Source organism: Theobroma umbraticum, unplaced genomic scaffold (genome assembly GCF_002168275.2).
Source record: "Theobroma umbraticum cultivar Fairchild unplaced genomic scaffold, ASM216827v3 scaffold_51.0, whole genome shotgun sequence".
NCBI lineage: Eukaryota > Viridiplantae > Streptophyta > Magnoliopsida > Malvales > Malvaceae > Theobroma > Theobroma umbraticum.
Window position 1 is genome coordinate 5,006,416 of NW_018397260.1, and position 25,098 is coordinate 5,031,513.

At 35.3% G+C, this 25,098-nt stretch overlaps 2 protein-coding genes across 2 annotated transcripts; both read right to left on the minus strand.

The window, feature by feature from the left end:
- Window positions 1-4,105: 4,105 nt before the first annotated feature.
- Window positions 4,106-17,704, minus strand: LOC110416081 (acetyl-CoA carboxylase 1-like). The gene is made up of 33 exons (XM_089783713.1): window positions 17,193-17,704; window positions 16,041-16,419; window positions 15,418-15,624; window positions 15,173-15,334; window positions 14,897-14,989; window positions 14,708-14,803; window positions 14,386-14,559; window positions 13,890-13,983; window positions 13,607-13,794; window positions 13,445-13,495; window positions 13,317-13,356; window positions 13,081-13,205; window positions 12,874-12,990; window positions 12,729-12,803; window positions 12,595-12,651; window positions 12,359-12,463; window positions 12,094-12,173; window positions 11,983-11,989; window positions 11,761-11,952; window positions 11,500-11,688; window positions 10,814-10,924; window positions 10,622-10,708; window positions 10,345-10,521; window positions 10,077-10,154; window positions 9,850-9,972; window positions 9,408-9,677; window positions 8,977-9,317; window positions 8,505-8,742; window positions 8,061-8,413; window positions 7,737-7,950; window positions 7,080-7,256; window positions 4,809-6,962; window positions 4,106-4,719 (listed from the first exon to the last, which is right to left on the minus strand). Exons 2-33 carry the CDS (start codon window positions 16,416-16,418, stop codon window positions 4,663-4,665), a joined length of 6,810 nt encoding a protein of 2,269 aa, XP_089639839.1. The 5' UTR covers window position 16,419; window positions 17,193-17,704; the 3' UTR covers window positions 4,106-4,662.
- Window positions 17,705-22,655: 4,951 nt separating this feature from the next.
- LOC110417267 (non-specific lipid transfer protein GPI-anchored 29-like) lies at window positions 22,656-23,930 on the minus strand. Its single transcript, XM_021429527.2, has 3 exons — window positions 23,544-23,930; window positions 23,366-23,440; window positions 22,656-22,992 (listed from the first exon to the last, which is right to left on the minus strand). The coding sequence occupies exons 1-3, from the start codon at window positions 23,881-23,883 to the stop codon at window positions 22,769-22,771; spliced, it is 639 nt and encodes a 212-aa protein (XP_021285202.2). The 5' UTR covers window positions 23,884-23,930; the 3' UTR covers window positions 22,656-22,768.
- Window positions 23,931-25,098: the final 1,168 nt, after the last annotated feature.

Here is a 25,098-nt window from a genome sequence, read left to right on the forward strand (position 1 = left end):
AAAAAAGAACTTATAAAAAAAAATTTACCAAACAACTTCAGCTTAATTCTAAAAATTATTATTTTTTATAAGAGCTTCATAATAACTTTTAAATTAAAAAAAAACTAAGTCAAACAAGCTCTTAATTTGATAGTTTATTGTTATATTTTTAATAAAAAATCTTAAGTGTTTTTTTTTAATGTTCGATAGATTTCTTATTAATATTTTTCGAATTATATATATCTTAAGAAACAATTAACCTATGAATGAAGTGGAAGCTTCTTGCTTTTAATACTCTCCACTACTATTGAAGACTATATATATATATTTTTTATAAATATATTTACTTTTGACTACGCATTCTACTCAAAGAATTGAAAGATTATAATTTTCTACTGAAGAGAAAAGACCAACCATTAGAACACGAAATTACCACTCTTTCTCAAGGCGGCTTCATCTCTAATTTCGTACAGTCAAGACGACTTTATCACTCAAATTAAACGTACCAATCACGTATTCAAAAAAAATAAATAAATAAATAGGAGTTTGAATATCAATTACTATAGTACAAGAAGAAGCTGCAAATAAACCGTTTCTTTTGGCAACAATTAAATCCCTTATATAATATGTAAAAAGACTATATAGCAGTCGATGTTTATAGTCTTATGCTCCAGTAACAATACAAGGAAGGTTCCTCGAATAACCAAAAAACAAACCTACTCCTATCAGATAACTTTTAATGAACAAAGAATTACATTTATATAATTATTTAATTCTTATATTATACAGGCCAATTGAATTGAGATTAGATGCTCATGCCAAAAATTTCAACACGATATTAGAACAAAAGCTGTCTCTCTTCTTGTAAAGGAGGACCTACACGGAATGTAGACATTGGCTGTTGACATGCCGTGGACTAACAGGAATGTACAGGAATTAATGGTCTCTCTTTTTCCTTTGGTTTCTTTCTTTTTAGAAGCGAATTAATGGTCTGATTTTTATTCAAATTCTCATCGCCCACCAAGTACAGGAATGTACGGAGCAGCCGCGTCATATTGATTCCGTATCTGTGAAAAGATGTTGGTAATTTTCCAAGCCAAGCTAAGTATCAGGGTCAGAATAGAAGTCAAGAAACAAGAGCAGAAAGAGAAGGAGAAAGCCAAAGAAGAGAATAAGAAGAAGAAAGAAGAATGTGAGAGAAGGAAAGTGGAAGAGAGGAAGAGAAGAGAAAGAAAACGGAAGAGAGGAGAAGAAACAAGGAAGAAAGATGAGATAAGCTAACAAGAATGGAGACCAAGAAATGATCAAGAAGAAACAAAGTGCAGATATTGGTCGAAGAAACTGAAGTTTATATATTTGTATTTTCTTTTGTGAAGATCTTTCTCAATTTGTCATGTCAATAACCAACAATTTAGGATTTGTGAGAGTTAATTTAAATTCAATGCTTTTATTTCTCACATGCATATATATTTACTTTAATGTTAGTCCTGAAATGAGTCTTGACTGTGATGTTTACGTTGAGTAGATGGGATTGTTGTTGGGCCAATAGTGCATTCGAACCTGGAGTACATACAAGTTACAACATAAGAATAGATTACAAGGAAGAGGAGAAAACATGCATTGTGAATTAACTTTTACATGAGAGGGAAAAAGTCTAGGCCATTTACGTCCCCAACAACTACAAAGGAGACTTAAGCAAGGGTCAATTTAGAAGGGGGAAAAAAATATGTTTTAGACAAGTGGTGCAACAATATAACTAAAATTGCAATTACCTCGAAAGAGAACTATATATAACTATTTTCATAAACAATTGGCACACCAGTGATAATTTCAATTCTTACGGGCAAGACCATTTCTCTGTCAAAAGCAAACCCATGTCAGTGTTGACTGATTGATAGTTTTTTATTAGATATTTTGCTGTCTAGACCTTTTTTTTCTTCTTAAGTTTTATGGTAAGGGCAATATTGTAGTTGGTAGAAGTGTAGGAATCTAAACGCGTAAGGACAAGGACTGAAGCGTCGACGTTGACCTGCCGTGGACTAGGACTTTTGTTTGTTCAAGTTTTGGAAACAAATTAAAGAAGTACAACCTTAAATATTCAGATGATTAGTGAAAAGAAACACATACAAAAATTTGATTCATCTTTGAACTAGTAGGATAAGATGTTTCTGTGTGTCCAACCCACACTGTCTATCCAATTCAGACTATATTTTCAGAAACGAGTGCAGAAAAAGGAGGAAAGGAAGAAAAAGATGAAAGCCGAGGGTTCAGAGAGGAGGAAGACAGAAGGAGGGGAGAGAAGGAAAATGGAAGAGCAAAGAAGAAAAAGAGAAGAAAAGGAGGAGGAGGAGAAGAAGAAGAAGAGACAAGAGGAGGTTGAGAGGAAACGAGCACAAGAAGACGCGAAGAAAAGAAAAATGGAAGAGTGGAGGAAAGAGAAGGAGAAGAAGAAGAGACAAGAAGAGGTTGAGAGGAAACGAGCACAAGAACGGATGATGAAGAAGAAAGAAGTAGCTGAGAATAGGAAAAGGGCAGAGACGAAGAAAAAACAAGCGATGGAAGAGCAGAAGAAGAAACAAGGAAGAAGGAATAAATGACGAAGAAGAAACAGCGGGTTGAATGAAGAACAAAACTAAATGGGATGTTCTTCTCGCTCTTGTCAATTGTAAAATTTAGGATTTGCAGGCGCCTTCTGCCCATTTTTCTCGACGTATTTGGTTTGAACATTTTTATTTTTAGTTTCATTATCTTATTTTTCATATTCTGGCTTTCAATTATATATTTTATAAACCTCAATCAAGATTAATCAATCTCAAGGGTTGAAAATGTTAAACTTTTTTTTTTAATAAAATTAAAGTGTGAACTTATATTATTTATTGTTTTGTATTTTATCAAAATCAGGATAAAATAATTTGATTTTGATTAAGATAATATTATAATACATAATATAATCTAATAAAATGAATTAAACTTAACATTGTAAATATGAAAGTGTAAATTTTTATTGTAAACCCTAAATCATATAATGAGCGATATTAGAAATTTACCTCTATTATTTACAACAACATTAATTAAAATCATATTCATTGAAAAGTACGTAAAGAAGATAAAAGAAAGAATCTAGTGCACTGAATTTAGTCAGTATTATTTTTTCTGATAAATCATGTATGTTTTAAATTTTTTTTATATTAAATCTTGAATTAGTGTAAATTTATTATAAGTAAAAAGTTTAACAGAAAACAGAATTGTGGTACCAAAATGTTCTATTTGCTGAGGCAAATTGAAATAAAACAAACCCGTCCTTGAAAAATATTTGGGGAAATAAGCCGAATATTTCTTGGTATCTTACTTTGGATGCAAGCCTCCTTCAATCCAAACCTTCTAGGCTGAATTTCTTCATTTATAAACGTAGCCTTTCAACTCTAAGAATGATGTTCTTCTAAGCTTTGATTTAGACAAAATGGCTTCATCCTTTACAACAAAATAAAGCACAAAGCTATGCCAATATATACTCTATATATATTGCTATACCTTTCAGTAATAGAAGTATGAAACTGTCAGTACTTTGCTACCAAAATGTTTTTCAACGTGGAAAGAGGATTAATGAAGGAAGCATTGAAAGAGAAAGGAGGAGGAAGTAGAGCCAAGTTAAAAGAAAGGAGCAGGAAGGCCAAAGGAAAGGGTAGAAAGAAAAGAGAAGAACCCAAGAAGAGAGAGGTCAAGAAGTGGAGGAGAGAAGTAAAAGGTGAGAAAAGGAAAAGAAAAAAGGTGAGATTTTTTTTTTTTGTAAGAGAAAAATAAATTTTAAAAAATAAAAATTATAATTTACATAGAAATAATTTTTAAAATTAATAAAAAATAATATTAACATTTTAATATTGTTACATTATCAAAAGAATTGTCTATTTTAAAAAAATAATAAACTCATGTAAAATTATAATTAAAAGTTAAGAGAGAGAGTGTTTTAATCTTTCCACTAACAATTTATAGGGTCTGCAAGCATTTGTTAGGTAGAGTTTCTGACTTTTTTTTTTATTATTTTCATTTTATCTCTAAGAACAACAAACTGAAATAGATTGTTAATAAACCACCTTACACTTAAAAAAAAAAAATTTCAAGATTATACTTCAACTGGGGAAGGATGAATGTGAAATGGGCAAGAATAGGAACGTTTACTTGCCAAACTTATTGTCTATGATACAACACGTCACAGCCAAATCAGCAAGGATAGGGAACAACCCATTAGCACACTATACCCTCAAAAGCCTAATGAATTTGCGTTCACAAGTAGAATGATTTATCCTTCCCTAGACATTATTACCAAAATTAATAATAGAAGCAAAGTTTCATGAGATTTGCACCAAACCCATCAAATTGGGCCCTGCCAATGCCTGATGACTTCCTAGTAGCACTAAAAATCTAATACTCTACCAACTAGGACCAGCTCTAATTTACACTTTCAAGAGAGCTACAGATTAGGCCGAGAGTCTGCCTCCAGCCCCACTTCTCATGCAGCTTCAGGTAGCCGACAGAATCACTACAAATAGTAGGTGAATTCTTGCAGATTTTCCGCGCCAGGTATGGTTCCACGATCAACACGCTTCACGTTACCAAAATTTTAATGTAAGCAGCACAAGAGTGAGAAATGTAGGACCTTATTCTCATGGAATACCAACTTCTCAATCATCCAAGCACCTTACGAAGTTCGTTAACTATTTGCGTCCTGCTTGATGGCTCCATCTGCATTGGATTAAAATAATCATCTACAGGTTCCTAAAGATATAGACAAGAATGCTGTAAAAGCAAGAAAGGATAGTTGGATGGTTTACCTTGCTTAGAAGGGCAGCAAGACCTTGAGGTAGAGCTTGCATATCTGAAGCTGAATTGCCAATATTTGTAAGCTGAAGCAATACCTTTTGGACCCGCAGCTCTTGTAGCTTCTCACTATAATTTCTCTGATCATCCTTCCATGAAAAGAAAGCTTCATCGTTCACCCAAGCATCCTTGCTTTCCTTTGCAATATTTGAATCCAAAAACCACTTCTTGATCAAGTCCATTGCAGATTTATGCGACAGTTGGTCACCAGCAGCATCTTTTACAATTTTGACCAGAGAACTCTCTGCAATTCTCCGGCGGAGCCTTCTATAGAAGAAAGAGCGTGAACGATCCCAGTCCACAACTTCTTTTATTACCCCTTTTGCAGCCATCCTTAAAGAAGTATCATGAAGTTCTGCAAATTTAGTGGCTATTTGGGTGTATACAGGCAAAAGCTGTTTCTCACGTGTTCTTATTTGCTGCTGCAGAGATTCCATCTTTGCATAGGCTCCACCGATCTTGGCTTCCTGAAGGTTTGCCTTCAAACTTATAAGCTGTTGATCAAGCCTTCCCATGCATTCCAGTAGCTCCTTGGTCCTAAACTTGATTTCAATCATTCCTTCTGGCTCAAGTACATTACCCTTAGCAGTGCGCTCAGCATACATTTCAATATGGTCAGCATTGATCCGGCTGTCCACAACAACCCATGCCCCACCACGAAGCTCACCCATCATAGGAATGTACACAAAAACAGGTTGTTTGTATGTTCTAAGATTCTCAACAATGGTTGACCCAGCCTGAAGGATGCCCTCAAAAAGGTCCCTTTGTCCACCTGAGAAGCCTCTCCAGTTGGCAAGAATGAAAAGTGGAAGCTCTTCCCTATTGAAATCCATTATTGCTTGAGCTGTCTTTGTAGCAGAATCCGGAAACCATACCTGTCCAGCTTGAGGGACAACCCTCTCATGGGAATCAAGTTGTCCAGGATCAGCTGGGATAACCTGCATCACCGTCTGGGTCTCAACGGCAACTACTCCTACAGGGATTCCTCCAAGCTTTGCCCTTCCAGTCACAACTGTTCTTGCCCAACCTTCCAGTGTTTCCACAAAGCTATCCCTGTCAAAGATACCCCCCTTCCAGTTCCCACTACTATCTAAAGCACCACAAATAGCAGCACGAGGATCACATGAATTTTCTGGGAAGTACTCCACAGGTCTTTCTGGAGGATCTGATGGATTTAAAATGGGAAGTGGACCACCTATATGAGTAGGAATGCAACTTAGCCAGTTCAAAATAGCTGACACCCCTTCGAGATCATCTGAGACTGTAAGATGGACAACCCCATTCGTTGCCATGATTTTTGGTCCACCAAGCTGCATGTGGGAGCTGTAAACCTCACGACCAAGAAGTTTGTTCAATGCAGAGAAACCAGTCAAAATAATTGGTTGATCAAGTCTCTGTATGCACCGCATGCCAAGACGTGCAAGATAAGCACCAATTCCCACAGTTCTACCAGTCACATATGTTAAGGTAAAGGTTTCCTTGTATGCCCTAGAATAAGCACCAGCAATGGCCCCACTACCTGTTAAGTTCTCAACCCCCAAACCATCCTCCTTCCCAACAATAGTATCTATCACCCATCTGCACTCTCCACTTGCCAGCTTCATCTCACGTGCAATCACAGATGCTCCAATCCTAGCATAATCCTCAGGAGTCAAGTAAACATATTGAAAACCACGCTCAGGGCTGGATTCATCAGACCAACCAACTTTAAAGCAGGCTTTGACTTCCTCAGCTACCCCAATACGGGCACCAGAGTTAGCAGCCAAATAAATTAAAGGTAGTTTCTTAGTGCAAGCAAGATCAGTTACAGCAAGAAAGAATGCATCCTCTCTTGGGCCAAAAGAACCAGCTTTAAAGGTCACATCATTTGCAACTATCAAAATTGTTCTTCCAGAAGGGAACTCGGGTGTAGACATTTCCATGCACCAGGCTACCATACCAACATCATTGAGTCCGGGCTGCCGGTCGACAGGAACAAGAGGAGTACCCCAGTTACCTTTTTGGTCAGCAAATATGAGCTCCGTGACCTTAGGAAGAACTTTATCTTTGGGATTTTTAATTCCTGGGAACTGGGATGCCCACGTTTGTTGCAAGGCTGTCTCAAATGCCTGGAAGTAATGTCATTCTCAGTAATATAGCTTAATCTGCAATATATTGTTGAGTACAGCAAAGGAAAAGAACAAGCAAATAGCAGCATGGTTGTATGCCCCTAGCACTGTACTTACCAATGGAAAGTCATAGCAGTAAGTTGTACTGTTTTTCCTCGCCAGTAGACGCTTCCGGTCAAGAACACCCAAAGTCTGATAGTGAGCATTAACTGGTACACCATGCAGAGGACCCCTTACAGAAAGGGAATGGTATACAACTCTGTGTTTGCTTGTATCCTCAAGTTCTCGGTATATCTGAAAGTACAACAAAGCCGTATTTATTTGACCTATATTCATCAAGACTACATTTTCATTGAGCTTAAGGGGTAAACTGGTTCTATTTGGATAGTTATATATAGTTCTAAGTTCTGACGCCATACAGCTGGATTTTTTTGGCAACATGCAGTGGCATTCTGCTAGTCATATTAGGGAAAAAAGACCAATGCATTCAGTTTTTCTAAAAACTACATATCTCAATATGTAACTAAGTCGACCAGAGCTCTACATTAAAAAAAAATCAAAAGGAAAATAACACTTATGGGTCTATGGTTCCTCTCAATTGAACCATTTTTGGTAGTTACTAAGATTTGGATGATATATGATCTCTCCACAAACCAAAAATGTGGCTGGTTGGAGAAAGGTTTTCCCTTTTCCTCAGTTCCAGAGGAAAGCACTACAGCTAGATCCTGGTGGGAGAATTTTTATAGCACTACTATGTATCAAATAGAAACTTACATGTACAGTGCAGGTCTGACCAGTCACATTTGTCACCACAACTCTCCAAGCACCATTTGCTTGTCCAGAAGATGCCATCCAAAGCTTCACTTCCCACTCACAAACACCTAACTTATGCATTCTTACACCAACAAATGCATGAATTTCCCGAGCCAATTCTTCTAAGATTGACTCTGCTGCCGCTTCTTCTTGCCTGGCATCTAGGTCAACTCTCCTGGTGAAATATATCAAATGTATGAAGATACATACAAAGTCCACTGACTATGCAGAAAGGAGAGGAGGAAAAAATGATGAAAACAAAAACAAGAATATAGACTTAATTACTTGGGATAAGGCACAAGATCATTTATCTGTTGCTCTCGTAAGATACAAAGATACATATGAGCATGGTCAGATTTTAGAGTAGCATTGTGCACGTTAAGTTCCAACTCCTCCATTGCAGCCATTAAGGACCTCAAAATGCTCCTTGAAGTAAAAGATATAGCCCATTGACTACGAATCATGTCAACGTCAAGTCCCCGATATGCTGTAAGCCCATCATCTGTTGTTGGCTGCCTGACAAGCGTTCTGAGGAACATCCTCTGGATTGGCAGTGGCTTGTCCACAACAGTGTATAAGTGCCATTGACGGTCACGTGAAGGGGTATACTGTATATTCTCATATCCTTTAAGCTTACCCTGGATTAAGAAACAATAAATATCAGGTCCAGGGTGCATAGTAATTTTTTTTTAGAAGGAAATCAATAGAGCAACAGTTAAAACAACAGACCAATTCAAGGTATATGGACAGAGGAGGTTCCAGATGACGCAAAAGAGGTTCTTCCTCATAATAGAGCTTTTCAGAGGACCAATGAAACGAGTGCCTCATAGGAGTTCGTCCTTCATCTCTCTGTATGATACAACTAATGACCCCAACACCTGCAGAGCGTAGACTTGACCCTACCTCTTTATCTTTAAGTATTTTTGCTAATTTATTAATTCTCTCTTGAGCTTGATCCTCATCGCCACTGCAAAGAGTAATTGCCTTTGGATTATCAGTAGTTTGAATTTATATAAAACAAAAATTTAACCCATCCAAGTATAATGAAATTTGAATTTAAATAGATTTATAATTGCCTTTGAATTTTAAATAAGTTGTATAATTTTATGCACTATATATCACATTGAAAGTTCAAACTTTCACAGGAAGGATTGTCTTCAGCTACAGATTTCAACATATGCAAAAGTTCAGAAGCATATACCTATCCTGAAGTAAACTCATCTGATTGTTGATGCCCACCAGTGCAATATGCATCATATTACCAAAGCTAGTTGGTTCTGCAGATCCATTTGGAGTTGCTTCATGAAGGTTATGAGTTGTTTCCCTTAATGCTGCATTTATAATTGCAGGCAAAAATTGGAGAGATTTTATTATAACCATGGCTCCCCATTTCTTCTCACTGTGTTTCTCAACTAATGGTTTATCGGACATTTTTTCTTCAGGCCCATTCTTTCTCTCAATATGCTCTTCCAAGAACTCCCATGAAGCAATAAGACCAGATCTGTGCCACTGCATCCGGACACTCCCCTTTACAAGATAGGGCTGATGACAAAAACAAACAGTTAAATGAGGAAATGACAGTCCCAAAAAAAAAATAACAAGCTGAAGGTTATGAGAGTTAAGCCCTAATACCTGGTATAGCCTACGAACATAAGTCTCTACAACCCGCCTCTGAAGGGTGTGATCACTATGATCAAACAGACCTACAAGAGCATCTTCAACAGCTAAAGGAGCACTAACAAGATCCTCCATTCTTTCATTAATGGCGCTTTTCCTCTTCGGAGTATCCATACTTTCACCATCCTCAGTAAACATTTCTAATTCAGAAAGGCTTCTAGCAATGGTAGAGCGAAGTTCACTCAATTTGGTTTGTTCCAGTAATTGACTTGCCTTCAGTGCCAACTACAGACACACATTCGAAAATAAGCCTTAAAGACAAAAGAGAAAATATCCTCCTTCCAAGGCAGAAAGAATGAATCTTGGAAAGCCAAAAAGAGGTATATGAAAAACAAAATACTAAAAACTTGTTATTAATTATAGATGCAGAAATGAGTAACATAATGCAGTAGTAAACCTCAGAATAACTTGTGTGGTTCAGTGCAGAGAATCGGATTAGTTGATCTCTATATGCAGCAGGGTTAGGATAAACCAATTGTTCCAAGAGTCTGAGTATCAATTTATTTTTACTTTTGACACCCTGCAAGCCAAAAAACTCATGTTATATGAACATGGAATAATTACAATAGGAAAAACTGAAAAAAACAAAGAACAAAAAACAAGCCAGTGTTACAAGTTTAATACCTGATGAGATAGCACAATGTCCACAACCTTCAATAGATCTTTCTTATACTGAAGTCGAAGACGTTCAATCACATCAGCCTGATAGCATTGAAAGAAAAGACTCGTTCAAGCAAACAAAATAACAATCATTCGAAAATTTGAAGACTGCAACTGGACTTAGAATTGTAAGTATAATGTTCAAGATTTGCATCTCAATTGATGTCTTCACACTTTCGAAAAGGGGAAATCAGATTGATCTTACCAATACAAATAATCATGACATAAATACCTGGATGTTGTCACTGAATAACTCTTCAACAGATAGATACTCTTCAAAAAGGGACCGCACAATAACACGGGCATGACTTTCTCTTCCACCCTCATAAGACTTCACAAGGCTCATCAAAGGTTCAATAAGCCTTTCTAGGGATCCTCTTTCTTTCTCAGGACAGGAGGATAGATGGGACTGTAAAAAGTAGGTTCCCCAAGTATTTAACTTTCCAGAGGAACAAAACTAGACACAAAAAATGAACTTCAAATGAGGATTATGGGATGAGGAAACTCACTTCTAGGACTCCCTTCAATAACTTGGCAGGAAAGTCAACATTCTGGGAGCTCGAAATTGCATCAAAGCCCTTGTATTTTGATTCCAACTGATACAATGGCAATAATATAAGTAAAATCAGATCAAAAGATTCAAGTCTAAAGTCACTATCAGAGCAGAAAGAAGAGATAAAACCCAGATTATGAACATTTACCTCATTTTTAAGATTTTTGGGAAGCCTAGTTGCCAAAACAGATAAGCATTCTTGCCATTGAAGGAAAGGCAGCTCAGGACTGTCAAGACAAGTTAGCAGGCTTTGCACTACCTGTAACACATGTGAAGCCAATTGTTATCAGGATTCAAATTTCAAGAATATCTAACAAAAGGCTTTGCAATGTGTTTTGTGTGAGAAGAAAAATGATCTGAGACAGCATTTATCTTTCCTTGAACCTTTTAAGTCTTTCTTTGTATTTTTAAAGACATTACTAAGACCTTTCAACTGTTTCTTATCTTTTCTAATTTCTTTAATTTAATTGTCATTATGCTTACTAAAAATTGTTGGAAGCATATAATAAAATTCCAAATAAAAATTTATTGATGTATAAAGTATAAAGATTATCTCTCCATAAGCGTTAAATGTATTGATAGATATTATAGCATATCAATTATTGATGTATAAATTTTCATTTTGAATTCTATAGCTCCATTTTATTTTCCATATAATATATATCACTTGCAAAAACTTAAGAGTTGAAAACGTGGATCTCAGGGTTTCAGAGCTAGGAAATTAAGGGCACTTCTTAATTGTTTACAACAGAAACTACTGAAGAAGAGATATGCTGATTTGCAGTGTAGTTTAATCCCCATGATGAGATTACTATGGGATAGAGAAATACTTACTTCATCAATATTATGCTCATAACCAGCAAGAATCATGCGGGCTGCATTTAAACTTGCAGCACATCTCTGGTGAACTTTACCAGAAATTGCAGTTGGAGGCCCCAGTACAGGGAAGCTCCCATGGAATGGTTCAGCTTTCCTAACAGCCGAAGGATCATCCAGATCAAGCCTAGCAATAAGCTCACCAGCCTGCCAGAACAACGACTTCCTAAGTTTTCGCAGAAATATAGCATTTGTATTTCTCATATAGAACATATTTACCTGCATTGCTTGACCTTCAGACATTTTGAATTGAATAACTCCTGAAGCAGGTGAAAGAAGAGGCATGCACATTTTCATAACCTCAACCTCTGCATATGGTGTGTCAGCATCTACATGACAACCATCAGAAACCAAAAACCTCAGCAGTTTGCATGGTGTTTCTGCCACTAATTTTGATGGGTCATGATCATTCTGGATAAAGAAAAAAAAAACATAAATAACCTCATACCTTAATTTAGTGGGTAGAAAGAAAAGGATGAGTTTTTTTTTTTTCTGTGGGTTGAGAGGGGAGTCAGAGCCCTAGAAGAAAGGAATAACTGGCAACCTGTAAACAGACAAGTCCTTCCATCAATTAGAAGGCGTGTACCAGCAGCTTCTTCCTCCGCATAAATGACATGACTGTTTCCATCCAACTGCAACAAATTCAAACTAACCATTATGAAGAGTCAAAAAAAGAAGGGGAAAAAAACAGTTGTAATTTACAAGGCTAGCAATAGAGAGGTTCAAAGAACAGGGAACAAAGAGAAATAAAAAAAAAAAAGCAAAAGTAAAACATGTCGAACAATATTTCTGAATATGTTAGGGCAAAATTTCTTGCCTGCATCAATAAACCACCATCTCGTAGAGTATGTATCTCTGCCTCAATCTCTGACTCATTCATTTTCAACCTATAACTTCCTGGTCCACCCCTAACCATGTCGATCTGGGAACATATTTTTAAAATTGTTTGATGCAGAATCAATCAACATGATAGCCCAAGTCTCCAAAAGTTCTTGAGAATTAGAAAAGAAGCCATTACAATGGTGGTAAAGTGACATTATCAAAAGCCCATACCGTATATTTGCTTCCTTCAATGTTCAAAGACACTTGAGAATGCACAAGTGATATGTGCTGCAATCAAGATCAACAGACATCAGTATCTTAACAATGACCCACATAACAGAAGCAGCTCAGGCTTAGCGCTATACCTTGGGAGGGATTTGACCCTTTTCAAGATAACCAACATAATCTGAAACCATAGCTGCACTGCTCGCTGCTGCTTTCTGAGATAAACAGAGTGTAAAACACGTATTCTCTTACCAGTAAAATAAATTTTGATGTATGAGAACTTACATAGAGAGCTCCTGCAACAACTGAGAGATACCAAGGAGGCCTTTCTGCTCTAACTCGCATAGCAATTCTACTATCCAACCAACCTGTGTGGATTTTACTTTCCCTGTAATCTGAAGCCTGTAGAACATTTTAGCTGTTAGTAGGCAGTATTCTAAAGTCATAAATTTCTATAAAGATAAACAAAGATGGTTCATGTGGAAAACCTACATGTAAAAGGTCAATAGTGTAATCAACATTTGTACGAATTTCTCCCCGGATTTGAATTTCTTTCAACCCAAGAACCATATTTGCGATAGCTAGAGCTCTGGATTCCCCAAAGGCAAAGACGTGTCCTGAGGTAAGATTTGGCTCTTATCAGAAATTGTAATGATTCTTGTAAGAAATAACTTGTGTGTATAGATGCTGTATGTCCAAAAATATTCACAGATTAGTATAATACTTACCAAATTGAGAATCTGAAAATTCATGAATGCCTCCTCCTGACTGCAAAGAATTATTGCAATCATTATAGTATAAATTTTGGCTTTAAGATTCTGTCAACCAATAGTTTTTCCCAAAAATAAAAGTTTACCTTAACAGAGAAGTAAGCCCAGACATTTGGCTTGCTTTTAAAACTCAACTCCTGTACAAAATCATGCAACTCAATACGAACTTAAGAGAAGAACAGAAAAAAGGAAGTGAAAAAATGAAATGATACTTCAAGTACAATTTTCATGAACCTAGTTAGTCTAACCTGCACTTTTCCACTTGTAGGCTTAAAACCATCATCCGGATCCTCACTTGTCACACGCACAGCTACACAGTGACCTTTTGGTCTTGTTGACTCTGCCTTGTCAAAATCAAAAGGAGTGGTAACTACTGACGTTTTTCTCCATGAATCATACCCTCCACCATGTTCCATTCCATAGAATCGCCGTATTTCTAATCAAACGAAGCACACAAACACATGAATACCATTGCATAAATTAGATGACAATAAAAAAGTTTTGGAGAGATACTGGATGTGGACATCATACCAGGAATTTTCCAGAGAGGAATACCCATCCCAACTGCAACTTGGGCAGCTGGCAGATTTACTTCAGCAATCCACTCAGTGACAGGGTGCTCTACCTGTTGGAATTGATTTTTAGATGTTGACGATATAAAGAATATGATGGGGAAAAATCTTAAACGGGAATGACTTTGCCATGTAAATCACAAGATTCCTTCTAACAGGTTCACACCAAAAGAAGGTAAGAAACAACAACCATGCCTTAGAAATGCTAAATTATCTAGCATTCCGTGGTCGTGAAGCTAAATGTTTTTTATAAACGGCCCAATCAGCCAAATACTGTTTCTTAAACAAGCAAGCATTTCTACTTTACATCCACTTCAAATGCATATATGATTAATATATTAGGCAACAACAGTAAATTTAAAAAGAAAAAGAGAGCATAAATATGATTGCATGAATGTGACAGCTTAATCCATATGACATGTTCCAGAACTGAGGATAGAATCATCATGACATACCTGTAACCGAGGGTTGAGCTCTAGAAAGTAGTACTCGCCAGTGTCCATACTGTACAGATATTCAACAGTAGCTGCTCCAACATAATTGACACATTTAGCTAACCTTCTAGCTGCCTGCTCTAGTTTTTTGACTGTCTCCAATGGAGCTACAGTGATTGGACCCTCCTCAATAATCTATTTCACCAGGACCATGATGTTAGATCTTGTAGGGAAACTTTCCTCAAATATGATGCAACTGAAGGATAAAACTCATTTTGGCTGGGGGGTCCTATTTGTTCCAGAAAACTAACATCTAAATAGAGCCTCTGAGTAACAAACTTACTTTCTGGTGCCGCCTCTGAACACTACAGTCACGGCTATGCAAAGCTGCAACATTTCCATACTGATCACAGAGTAACTGGACCTCTAAATGCCGACTCTAGTAAGGGTAAAAAATATACAAAATGGTTTGTCAGACTAAGATCTATACTCCACCCACTTCATTGAAATCAATTGTAGCAAATAACCTCACCTGTGAAGCAACTTTCATTATAAATATAGGTGAACCTGGAACTTCACCCTGCACTTGCTTGAACAGTGCCCTAACTTCATCATCATTGTGAACCTAGAAAATCAAACAGCACTAGGAGTGAAAAAGGTTCCAACCAATTCAGATAATATGAAAAGTATTTAAATCAATCTTACTTTTACCAAAATATGCAATGTAACTTTAAAAGGGGGATTAGCTTAAAGCATTGGATAAGTAAATATTGCTATGGTCAAATCACTTTTCAGGAATGAAGCAAACCTTTCTTATGCCTTTACCACCACCACCCCAAGATGCCTTGATCATTGCAGGATAACCAACAACTTGACAACTTAAAATTGCTTCCTCTGTTGTATAAACACATGCTTTACTATATATTTCATCAGGAATAGCAACTAGGCAACTTTCTGCAGGAATTTTCACCTGGAAAACGGGAAGGTAGCATTGTGCATGAGAAACTGCCATCGAAAAGGACCATTTTTAACATTCGAAAGAAAGATAATTACATGAGAACCACTCCATGGAAGGGTGGGCACTTCTGCTGCTTGAGCAATCAATGATGAACCAATCTTGTCTCCCAGTGCTGCCATAGATACTGCTGGTGGCCCAAGAAAAATGATTCCCTTTGCATTCAGTGCATCTGGCAACGCAGGGTTTTCTGATGCATGACCCCAGCCAGGCCAAACTGCATCAACATGTGTTATCTCTGCCATCTGAGGTAACCACAGAATATTGTTTGTCAAAATATATAGACTTTGCAGAATGTTTCGTATAATTAATCATAACTACATTGGGGATTAGCTCCAATAAACCATAAGTTGAAAGAATGAGAACAGACCCTCTCTACTTATCAATTTTCTTTTAATGTCCTAGGACTCCACACTAATGCAGTGATGTGCAGCTTCTGGAGCACTTGACAAGCAAACTTCGTTTATTGAGCTAATACCCTGGGTTAACTCTAATGTTTCAGAACTTTCTGGACTAAAATTAATTATGTACAGCAGAACATAGTAAGAGTAATCAAATTCCATTTATCTGAAAAGAAAAAACAAACTTCTTGAAAGGGAAATTCGTAAATAAAAGAACAAGTTGGAAGCAAGTGAATGCTACAGGAGTGCACTGCACAAACCTCTACAATAAGCTGCACATTGGCATAGTTATTATTATTTGTCCCACCAGGAACTTCCACAAACTGATCAGCAATTCTAATATGCTCTGCATTGATTCTCATGTCCTCAGGAGTAGCCATGGCCACCAACAAGATTGCCTTTTCTGTGCCAAATGTCTCATAAGCCCATGTCCTAATACTACGTATAAATTTGACAGCTGCCATTCCATTGTTTGCAATTAAAATACTATGGATCGGCTTCTTCCCTCCAAGTGCAAAACAGAATTCATCTACTTCAGATATTGTGGCAGGACTCCTCATCAGCAGTACACCATTCGTGTACCCATTGTTTCCACGGCCTACACCAACCATAGCTGACTTTCTTTGGGCCTCTGACATGCTGCATATCAAGAAATCAAATAATTAACAAGGTTCAGGATTCAAATATTAATCAATAATGAAATGTAGTTGTACTCATTCATTGTGTTCTTAACAAATTCAAGTGGATAACGTTTGAATAATAGCAGTCTAATTCTGAACTGAGACTTTAAAAATAGGTATATTTCCTTAAACCTGTAAATGAATCAATAGCTTAATCAAGCAACTCCAAGTTGAACCCCGGCCAAAAAGAAATAGTTATAGGATTAGCTGCACAAATGCACCGTATCTGTATTAAAGCCCTGTTTGGTTGCGCATAACTGAATATGATATGACTTACTTTTAAAATTTTTCCTGATACTCTTAACTTAGTTTGGATGACATGGTACCAAAAGAATCAGACTTTAGAACTAAAATTTATTAATTTATTCATTGGTGATTCCAATTCCAGTTCCAAGTAAACAAACATGGCCTACGAGTAACGTTCCCCAGATGCAAGATCACAAAAACATTTGATTTCAGCAAAAGCACCACTTTAGAAGGCAAACAATAATCATTAGAAACCCTCCAAAAGTTCAAAATTACTGTTTTGAAATCCTTACCAAACTGAAACCTCAATCAACAGAATTACAAACCCACCCTCAAAAACAAAAACCATAACTTTTCAAACTTCATAAAACAACAAAACCTTTTTCAAAAAGAGAAACGCAATTCCCAGCTAGAATATCACTTCTTGGCTTCAAAACAAAACAATACTCAATTTCGTAAAGAACCCAAAAAAAAGATATGACATACCTTACAAAAAGAAGAACTTTTTAATCCGGGACGGTTGGGATCAAAACAAAGTCTTCAATTTGATATATGGGAATGAAGCATACTTTTCTAAGTTCTTGGTAAAAGAAGTCAGAACAGAGAGGAAGAGAGATGAAGAGGGATCATAAGGCAGAGCCAGGAAGGCAGAATGTGTGTTGTGGAGTTTACATGCAAAGCAATGTTAGAAATCCTTAATAGTAGCAGTTATGTGTTAGCAGAGAGTTAGGTTGGGGGTAGCGGAAGGGTGGGTCTTTTTTATGAGGTTTTAACGGCCTTTTTAATGACAACCTGCACGTGGTACCTGCCCTGCCACACCACCCCTTAAACCCCTTCACCCCTTCGTTTTTGCCTCCTTTTTTGTTTGCTGTGACACAGGTTGTAGTAGTTCCCAGCTACCCCATTCTCTTGCCTTCTGGCTTTCTATTGCTACAATTCTTTTGGAATAATTCCCCATCTTTTCTTTCCGGTTAACCAAAGAGTCTTCTTTGGCTAAAAGACAAAAAATTTGTAGATATGTTTGAAGTCTCTATTAACCCATTTTCCATGGATACACAGTTTGGAGGTGGCGTGCCTTGACTGTGCGTTGGGTATTTGGTGGCGTTGTCGACCAACCCTTCTCTTCTAAGATTTTCTTTAGACTAGATGTGCTTTTGTTTATTATTATACTATTATTTGGGGGGAATCATGTTGTTTTTATTAAATTTTTTTTAGCACCCAACTATTTTCAAATTATTTCTTAATCTAATTTTCGATCTTAAAACTACACTTTGCTTAGAGGTGTTTATGGTCTAAATAGGGTCGAGTCTATCAAGCTTTTTCATTAAAAAATAAATCAAATTCAAACTCGACTCTTTCATTTAATTATTATATTTTATTAAAATAATAAAAAAATTATATTAATCTTTAATATTAAAATTTAATTAAAATATAATAATTATTAATAAAATAATTTAATCAATTGAGATTAAATTTGAATTAAACACTAGTATTACAAGTCCACATTTTTTACTTAAAAAATTTAAATCTATTCAATTTTTTATTAATACGAAATCGATGACAAATAATCTCATCTTTGAAAATCTTAATTTATATATTTTTTTATTTTATCTCTATTTTGAAGTTGTGGTGCGGAATGCATCCTTGTTGTCAATATAATTTATTAATTAAAAGTGATGAGGTGTATAGGTGCAAATGAATTGGATTATTAATGAAGAAAACGTGTGGGGAGACATTAATTTTGCATGGAGCTTATGGTTGGTGGTTAGGTCCATCCATGCACTCCTCTGCCTCTTCGCCCTTTTTATGTCATCTCTTCATCTTGGCTTAAAATTAGTACTTAATCAACACGATAATAGCCCACATCATTAATATAAGATTATCAGTTTTTCTTCACAAAGTTATATGGAAGCATATGGGTGGCGAGATTGACTAGCTAATCATGGCGTAAACAAAGTTATATTAAGATTCTTAAAGGGAGGGTTTGATGCTTTAAGTCAATTATTCAAGAACCAGTTATTAATTGCTTATGTGTGTAAGTATAAGAAAAAAGGTAAAATCTAGCTTGTAGCATGGGATTATAGATATTATGCATATTATCGGAAAGGATAATGGTGGCCGTTAATATATCTTATACATTCAAGTTTTCTTGTAAAAGAGATATTTTTGAATTTCATTGGTGATATGGTCAATGATCCTTGTATTATCGTGTTTATATGTTTTAAAATATTTTAATTGATTGTGTCATATGCTCTAGATTATATTCTTTTGTGATATATCATTATGATATACGGTATATGTCTTATAAAATATTGTGATATTAACAAAAAAAAGAGATCAATATGTTTATTAGATTATCAAATATCAAAAGTGTATCATGAGATACATTATAATAGATATCATAATTTAAGGTTTGTTTGTTTTATAATCAAATATTTTTTAGAAAACTTTTTCAAAATCTATACTTGTTTGGAAAATAAAAAATTAATTTCAGATGTAAACTATTTTACGAATTAATAGGATTAATTACGAAAAATGTATTACATCCTTGAAAGGCGTAAGACATTTTTTAGAGAGTAACAAAAATACTTTTATATTAAGTTTATGAGTATAAATTTGATGAATATTAATATTTAACTTAAAATATAAAAAATAAAATATTAGTATTTAATTTTAAAAAATTAGTTTAAAATATTAATATTTAAATAAAATATTTAATATTTAATAAATCATTTTTCGATTACCAAACAAATCTTTAAAATCATTACACTTATCTCATTACGAATTCTTTTGTACGAAGCTTGATTTGTTTATTATTATTATTATTATTTACCATGACATGGAATTTTTTAACAAAATTATGCAGGATTTGCTTCCATTGTTGCAGTATTAACTAAAGTTTTATAAAACAAATAAAAGGTAGCTAGTAGAGCAATCCTTTTAAGTTTGAAGTGCATTCAAACTTCAATCAATAGATAATATAAACACTTGAAATTGACTTATAATTAAAAGATTCTTTAGCCATTGAAATGTATCTTAAATTTTAAAAGAATGAATGAAAGAAGTGGTAGAGACCCATCAGGCAATAAGGCTTGTGCTTTTATTATTTTTATTTGTTGAAATTCTTCTTGTCTTCAGTGCATTCTTTTTTCTTTTTTCTAGCCAATTGCAAGAAATTGATGGCCACCCACTATAAATCCTCCTTAAATATATAAAGTGTTAATAATTTACTTTACATTATATGTAACACACACATATATATATATATATATATATATCACTTGCATTGTTATGTGAACAATGCATAATTTGATGAGTCCACAAATTTCTTTGAAAAAAAACCAACAAGAAGACTTCTTTCAGAAGAAAGTTTCATATATACTTAAATTTCTTCTGCATTAATTTTGTACATGAAAAATACTAAGAATCCAACAGTTTTAATCTATTTTTCCTAAAGGCATAATAATTTTATTGGGAATTTTAAGAAAGATGAAAGATAAAATTTTACAAGTAAAAGTAAAAAAGAAACAAAGAAGGAACAGTTACTAAATAGCATACATTTTTAACAAAAAGGATAAATACATGCTTTATAGTTTTAAGAGGTATGAGAATAATCTCGGGAGCTCATCTCTCGAGATTACGAGAATAAATTAACTTGTAAGATCTGACTTACAATCTTAAGATATAGATTAATTAATTCAAATCCATTTATGAAAAAACACTAATTTTATTGGTAAAAGAAATGGATGGTAAAACAATCATTTATCACCATAGCAGGGTTAGTTAATGCTAGCACATGTCTGTCACATTTTTCATGTGATTTAAGATCTCGAAACCCCCAACTTATTAAAAAAGTATAACAAAATTTTGCATCTTTTAAGTTAAGTATTTTAGATATATATAGATATAATAAAAGTCACTTTAGAATTATGAATTGATTTTAAATTCAATATTGGTTTTAAAAAATTTTAATTTAGTATTTTTTGTTGTTGTTGACTCTTGTGTAATGAGTTATCAGGTGTTAAATTCATTTTTTATATAAAAAAACTAAAATAATAATAAAAAATATCACATTTATTAAATTAAAAATTATCTCTTGAACATATAAATATAACATGAGTTAGATAACTTAATCCGTAATGTTTCTTGACAGTTCAAGTTACAAGCTGTGTGGCCCAATCAAAAGAAGAAAACGAAGTGATGCTAAAGCTTTGGTATGGTATGGCCACAAAATATGGCTTTACACTTTTGTGAGGTCTCAAATGCTTTGGAATACTAATGGCTGTGTGCCTTTATTAATCAGTGCAACCTAACTCCCATCCTAACACCTACTTCCTAAGTCAAATTCAATATGCTAAGCTGGAAACTACCTTTGCCATCTATCACCCTCACCTTTGTTAAGGGAGGGGACTGGATTTTTCATTTTCTGTTTCTTTTCTCAGAGACTCGGAGCTTATTTGGACATGGGTTGGTTTTCCAAACTTCCTTCCTCTTGTGTACTAAAATTCCAGATTTCTGGAGTGGGAATGCACTCGATGTAGTAACTTCATTTATCATCCTTGATTTGTGGTTAAAGTTATGAAATCTTGATTACTAGGATTAATTCCTGAGGACGTGAAATCCTCTTCAGAGCTATGATATAATAGCAGCAGATACCAGATGGCAATGAGTAGCACAATAAACAAATTGACCCAACACACTTCCCTTCCAACGGTTCAACCCCCCACTCCCTTTCCATGCTTAATGATAAGCCATGAGCATAACAATGACGGAAAACTATGCACTTTTTCGTTGACTCTGACTATCAAACTCATAAGAATTTTCTCACCCTTCTAAGCAAATACCTGTAATAGCAAATGCTTTTATCTTTTTCATATAGTCCAGTAGCCTAGTTTTTTGTGGGAATTATGAGTATTTTAATATAAATAAATAAATTACGAGCAACAAGATAAATGTCTTGATCTAAGTTTTATAAAGTCAAAAGTATACTTTTTGGAAGAAGTTAATATGGGCATTTACTTTTTAATTTGAACATTTAAAGACCAATTTATTATATGAATTAGTTCATAAAATCATTTGCCCTTCTACCTACCATTCTTAGACCCATAAAACAGGCCTTGCCTAACCCGTTCGAAACCCTTCCTTGCACATTATTCCTGCACATGTTCTACATCTTTATATGTTCAACCTTTTTCTTACATATTTCTCTTACACTACATTGTTATCACTTTTATAAAAGATATTAAATAATAATACGTGGAGAAAAGGTGTTGTACAAGAGCTATTTACCTGTTAGGCAATGTAGCCCTTTAGAATGTCAAATAGAGGCACATGATGGACTATTGTATCCTGGAGGCGACAAGCTAGAGAAATACACACGTCTCAATATAAACACTTTGGTCATTTTTATGGGATGCACATATTTTTGAGCTATTATTAATCTACTATTTTTGGTATATGACCAACATATTTGACATGGGTTGTTAAGCTCTAGGAGAGAAAAGTGATATTATCATATATTTATATCTTTCCGGCATAATGAAGAGCCCAAATTGTTATCAGTCTTAAGCAAAAATACTGCTAATTATGCATCAGAGAGAATCTAGTATAAATTTGCAGTTGGTAAGTAGGCAATAAGTGAACACTGATCAACGCTTGATTCTAAGGGAATATAATTAATTCCATTTTTATATGGCTGGGTGATGATTTATATATTATATAGTTTAGGGAATTCAAATCGAGGCCTGGGCTCATCAGTTGAGATGAAGCCATTGTCAAAAGCACAACGACCCAGAAAAGTTTGAAGCTCCAGACTTAGTACTCTTATATTGCGATTTAGAAGAACAAATAAATAATTACTACTTTCAAATAAAACTGAAAATATTAAAAACGGCGAGAAATTTATAGACAAAAAAGGGAAACGAAGGGAACTTCGTTTGAGTTCAAAACCTAAAAGACAAAGCAATGAGCTACAGCGCTAGAGAAGTAGACACCACAAGGATCGATCATACTACCAAGTTCAAAACTAACTAGCCTAAGAAACAAAGCAAAGAGAAATGAAATTAGACTGAAACATAAGAGAAAGAAACCATTAGCATGCTAATGACTACAAAGAAACAAGCTGATAGAGAGTCGGTTCCTGACAGGGCCGGCGCCGGAGCTTGTTTAGCAACTTCATCACCGTCGTCGGTTGATGGTGCTGGGGTAATCGATGACCCTGGATCGGCAGGCGCCTCCGGGGTGCTGGGGGATGGAGCTCCATCGGAAGGTGGTGGTGGAGGGTTAACTGCAGTAGTATAGCGAAGAAAATATGAGTTCTTTTAAACGCAGTATTAATCCTTAATATACTACATTTTGATGCAACATATATAGCAGTAATTAATTTAGCTTAATCAAACTTCATATTCATGTACTCCTACATGTTGAACCTCAATGTAGTTCTCAGTATGATAAATTTGATTAAAATTTGCTTGTCACAATCTCAATCTTTTTTCGGTCTGCAATATTCTCTCCTTGTAATCTAAGTAGGAAGAATGTAACGATCATAATCTGACTCTCAAATCCATCACTTCTAATCATCATGAAAAGTAAATCTGATCAATTAACAGAAAGATGAAAAGTTGAAAATATATGTCGCGTCGAGAAGAATGAGCACGTACCGGGAGCTGTATCAGGAGCTGTGCCAGGAGCCGCACCAGGAGCTGTACCTGGAGCCGCACCAGGAGACAAAGAAACTGCATTGGCATTGGCAACAGTCCATTGTTATCAAAAAAGTAATAGATTAAAAACATTTTATGATAACGGAAACTTTTAAACAGGTGATCATTTAGTATTTACCATCACAGTTGCTAATAGGAGGAGCAGAGACCCCACAAGCAGAAGGCAGAGTGGCAGCCCTTTTAAGATCCACGTCGATACCCAATTCAGCACTGCTCTTCAATGCTTCACAAATGCACTTGGGATCAGTATTCAGCACTGTTTCAAAGCCAGAGCAACACGTAGGGGATGGTTTCTTGTCCTTGCTGCCAACGCTCAAGAACGAGACACAATCCACCATGTCATATATGATTGTGGAGCAACCCGCTGAGGGCGATGGAGCTGACGAAGGTGACGTATTGGGCTCTGCCACCGCAAGGCAGGCCATAAAAATGCAAATGGCAATCACAAATCTCACCATTTTGTTTCTTGGATTTGAAGAAAGTAGCTTGGAGTCTAAAGATTGAATAGTATGAAATGATCAACAATGACTGAAAAATTCTAACCATACTGAGCTCTACTGGGTAAGTTTTAAATAAGGATTAGAAGATAAGAATTCTTGGATTTGAAATTTCCCTGTATTTCTCTTGGTGGTTAAAATAATATCGGTTTTAAATGGTGATCTTCTCGATTCTTTCCAACCATTATCTCTAAACCAAATTGTTAATTTTGAAAAATGGTTGCAAAGAAGACAGTGTTTAATCTTAGCTAGAACTTCTGAAAGGAAGATATCTTTTAGATTATAAAAGGAAAAATGAAAAAATCAAATTGGGCCGACGTTGAAAAGATATTTGATTTGTCTCAACTGAACAATCCTAACAAATATTCATATCGGGCTTGTGTTTTGGATTTACTTGAATGCTGATCTGCTAGAATGCCATTGGAATCACTGCCCTCTTCTTTCGGTTACAGCCATTTGTAAGATTCATTTTACCCCGAGCCCTGGCCTATAGACGACTTATGATGGGACAATCTCAATTCTTAGGCCCTCATTCAAGTATAAACAAATATCTCTACCAAGAGGGAGATAGCATTACCCTTCCAAATTGAATTGGAGAAATCTAAAACAAAGGCTTCTTCTACTTCTTGAAAGATTATAAAGGAGCCAAACCCAAGTGGTAGAAGTTTAGATAATTGAATTCAATTGAGTAACAAAGAAAATGAAAAATAAGAGGAAAATTACTTTATATATATATATATGATTTTAGATTACACAAATTAAGGATAATCTTCTCTTATTTTACAAATTTTATCTTTGTATCTCAAAATTCGAATAAATAATTTCCAAATTCTAATATCAACACAAGTCTTATCCTAAAACATCACATTGAAGACAAATGCCATTTTTTTTCCCAATATATGAAAAGTGAAATATCATTTATAGACAAAAGCATGAAAAAGTGTCCTGGATAATTGAGGGAAAAGCTAAAAGGGTATGCTGGTGAGGCTCAAACTTGTGCAGCAAAAAATCCCAAGCTCCAGTTTCCATAACTTTTTCTTTTTATTTTATTTTTTGAGTGCTCATTGTGTACCAATGGCTCAGCTCACCTGTAGTGATTTGGACATATGGAGACAGCAACCGTCCTGGCATGGCTTGGACTGCCCTGTGTATAAGGCATGGGCCCTATCATCAAAT

Bases quoted from the DNA above. Each gene is read 5' to 3' on its own strand.
- LOC110416081 (XM_089783713.1), bottom strand. From the start codon at position 16,418: ATGTCAGAGGCCCAAAGAAAGTCAGCTATGGTTGGTGTAGGCCGTGGA. The intron at 12,174-12,358 runs GCAAGAAATTTT...AATTTGTTGCAG, and splicing joins ATGGTGGTTTATTGATGCAG to TTGGATGGAAACAGTCATGT. The intron at 7,951-8,060 runs GTAATTAAGTCT...ATATTTCACCAG, and splicing joins GATCTTGTGCCTTATCCCAA to GAGAGTTGACCTAGATGCCA.
- LOC110417267 (XM_021429527.2), bottom strand. From the start codon at position 23,883: ATGGTGAGATTTGTGATTGCCATTTGCATTTTTATGGCCTGCCTTGCG. The intron at 23,441-23,543 runs GTAAATACTAAA...ATGCCAATGCAG, and splicing joins TCCTATTAGCAACTGTGATG to TTTCTTTGTCTCCTGGTGCG. The intron at 22,993-23,365 runs GTACGTGCTCAT...ATACTACTGCAG, and splicing joins AGCTCCTGATACAGCTCCCG to TTAACCCTCCACCACCACCT.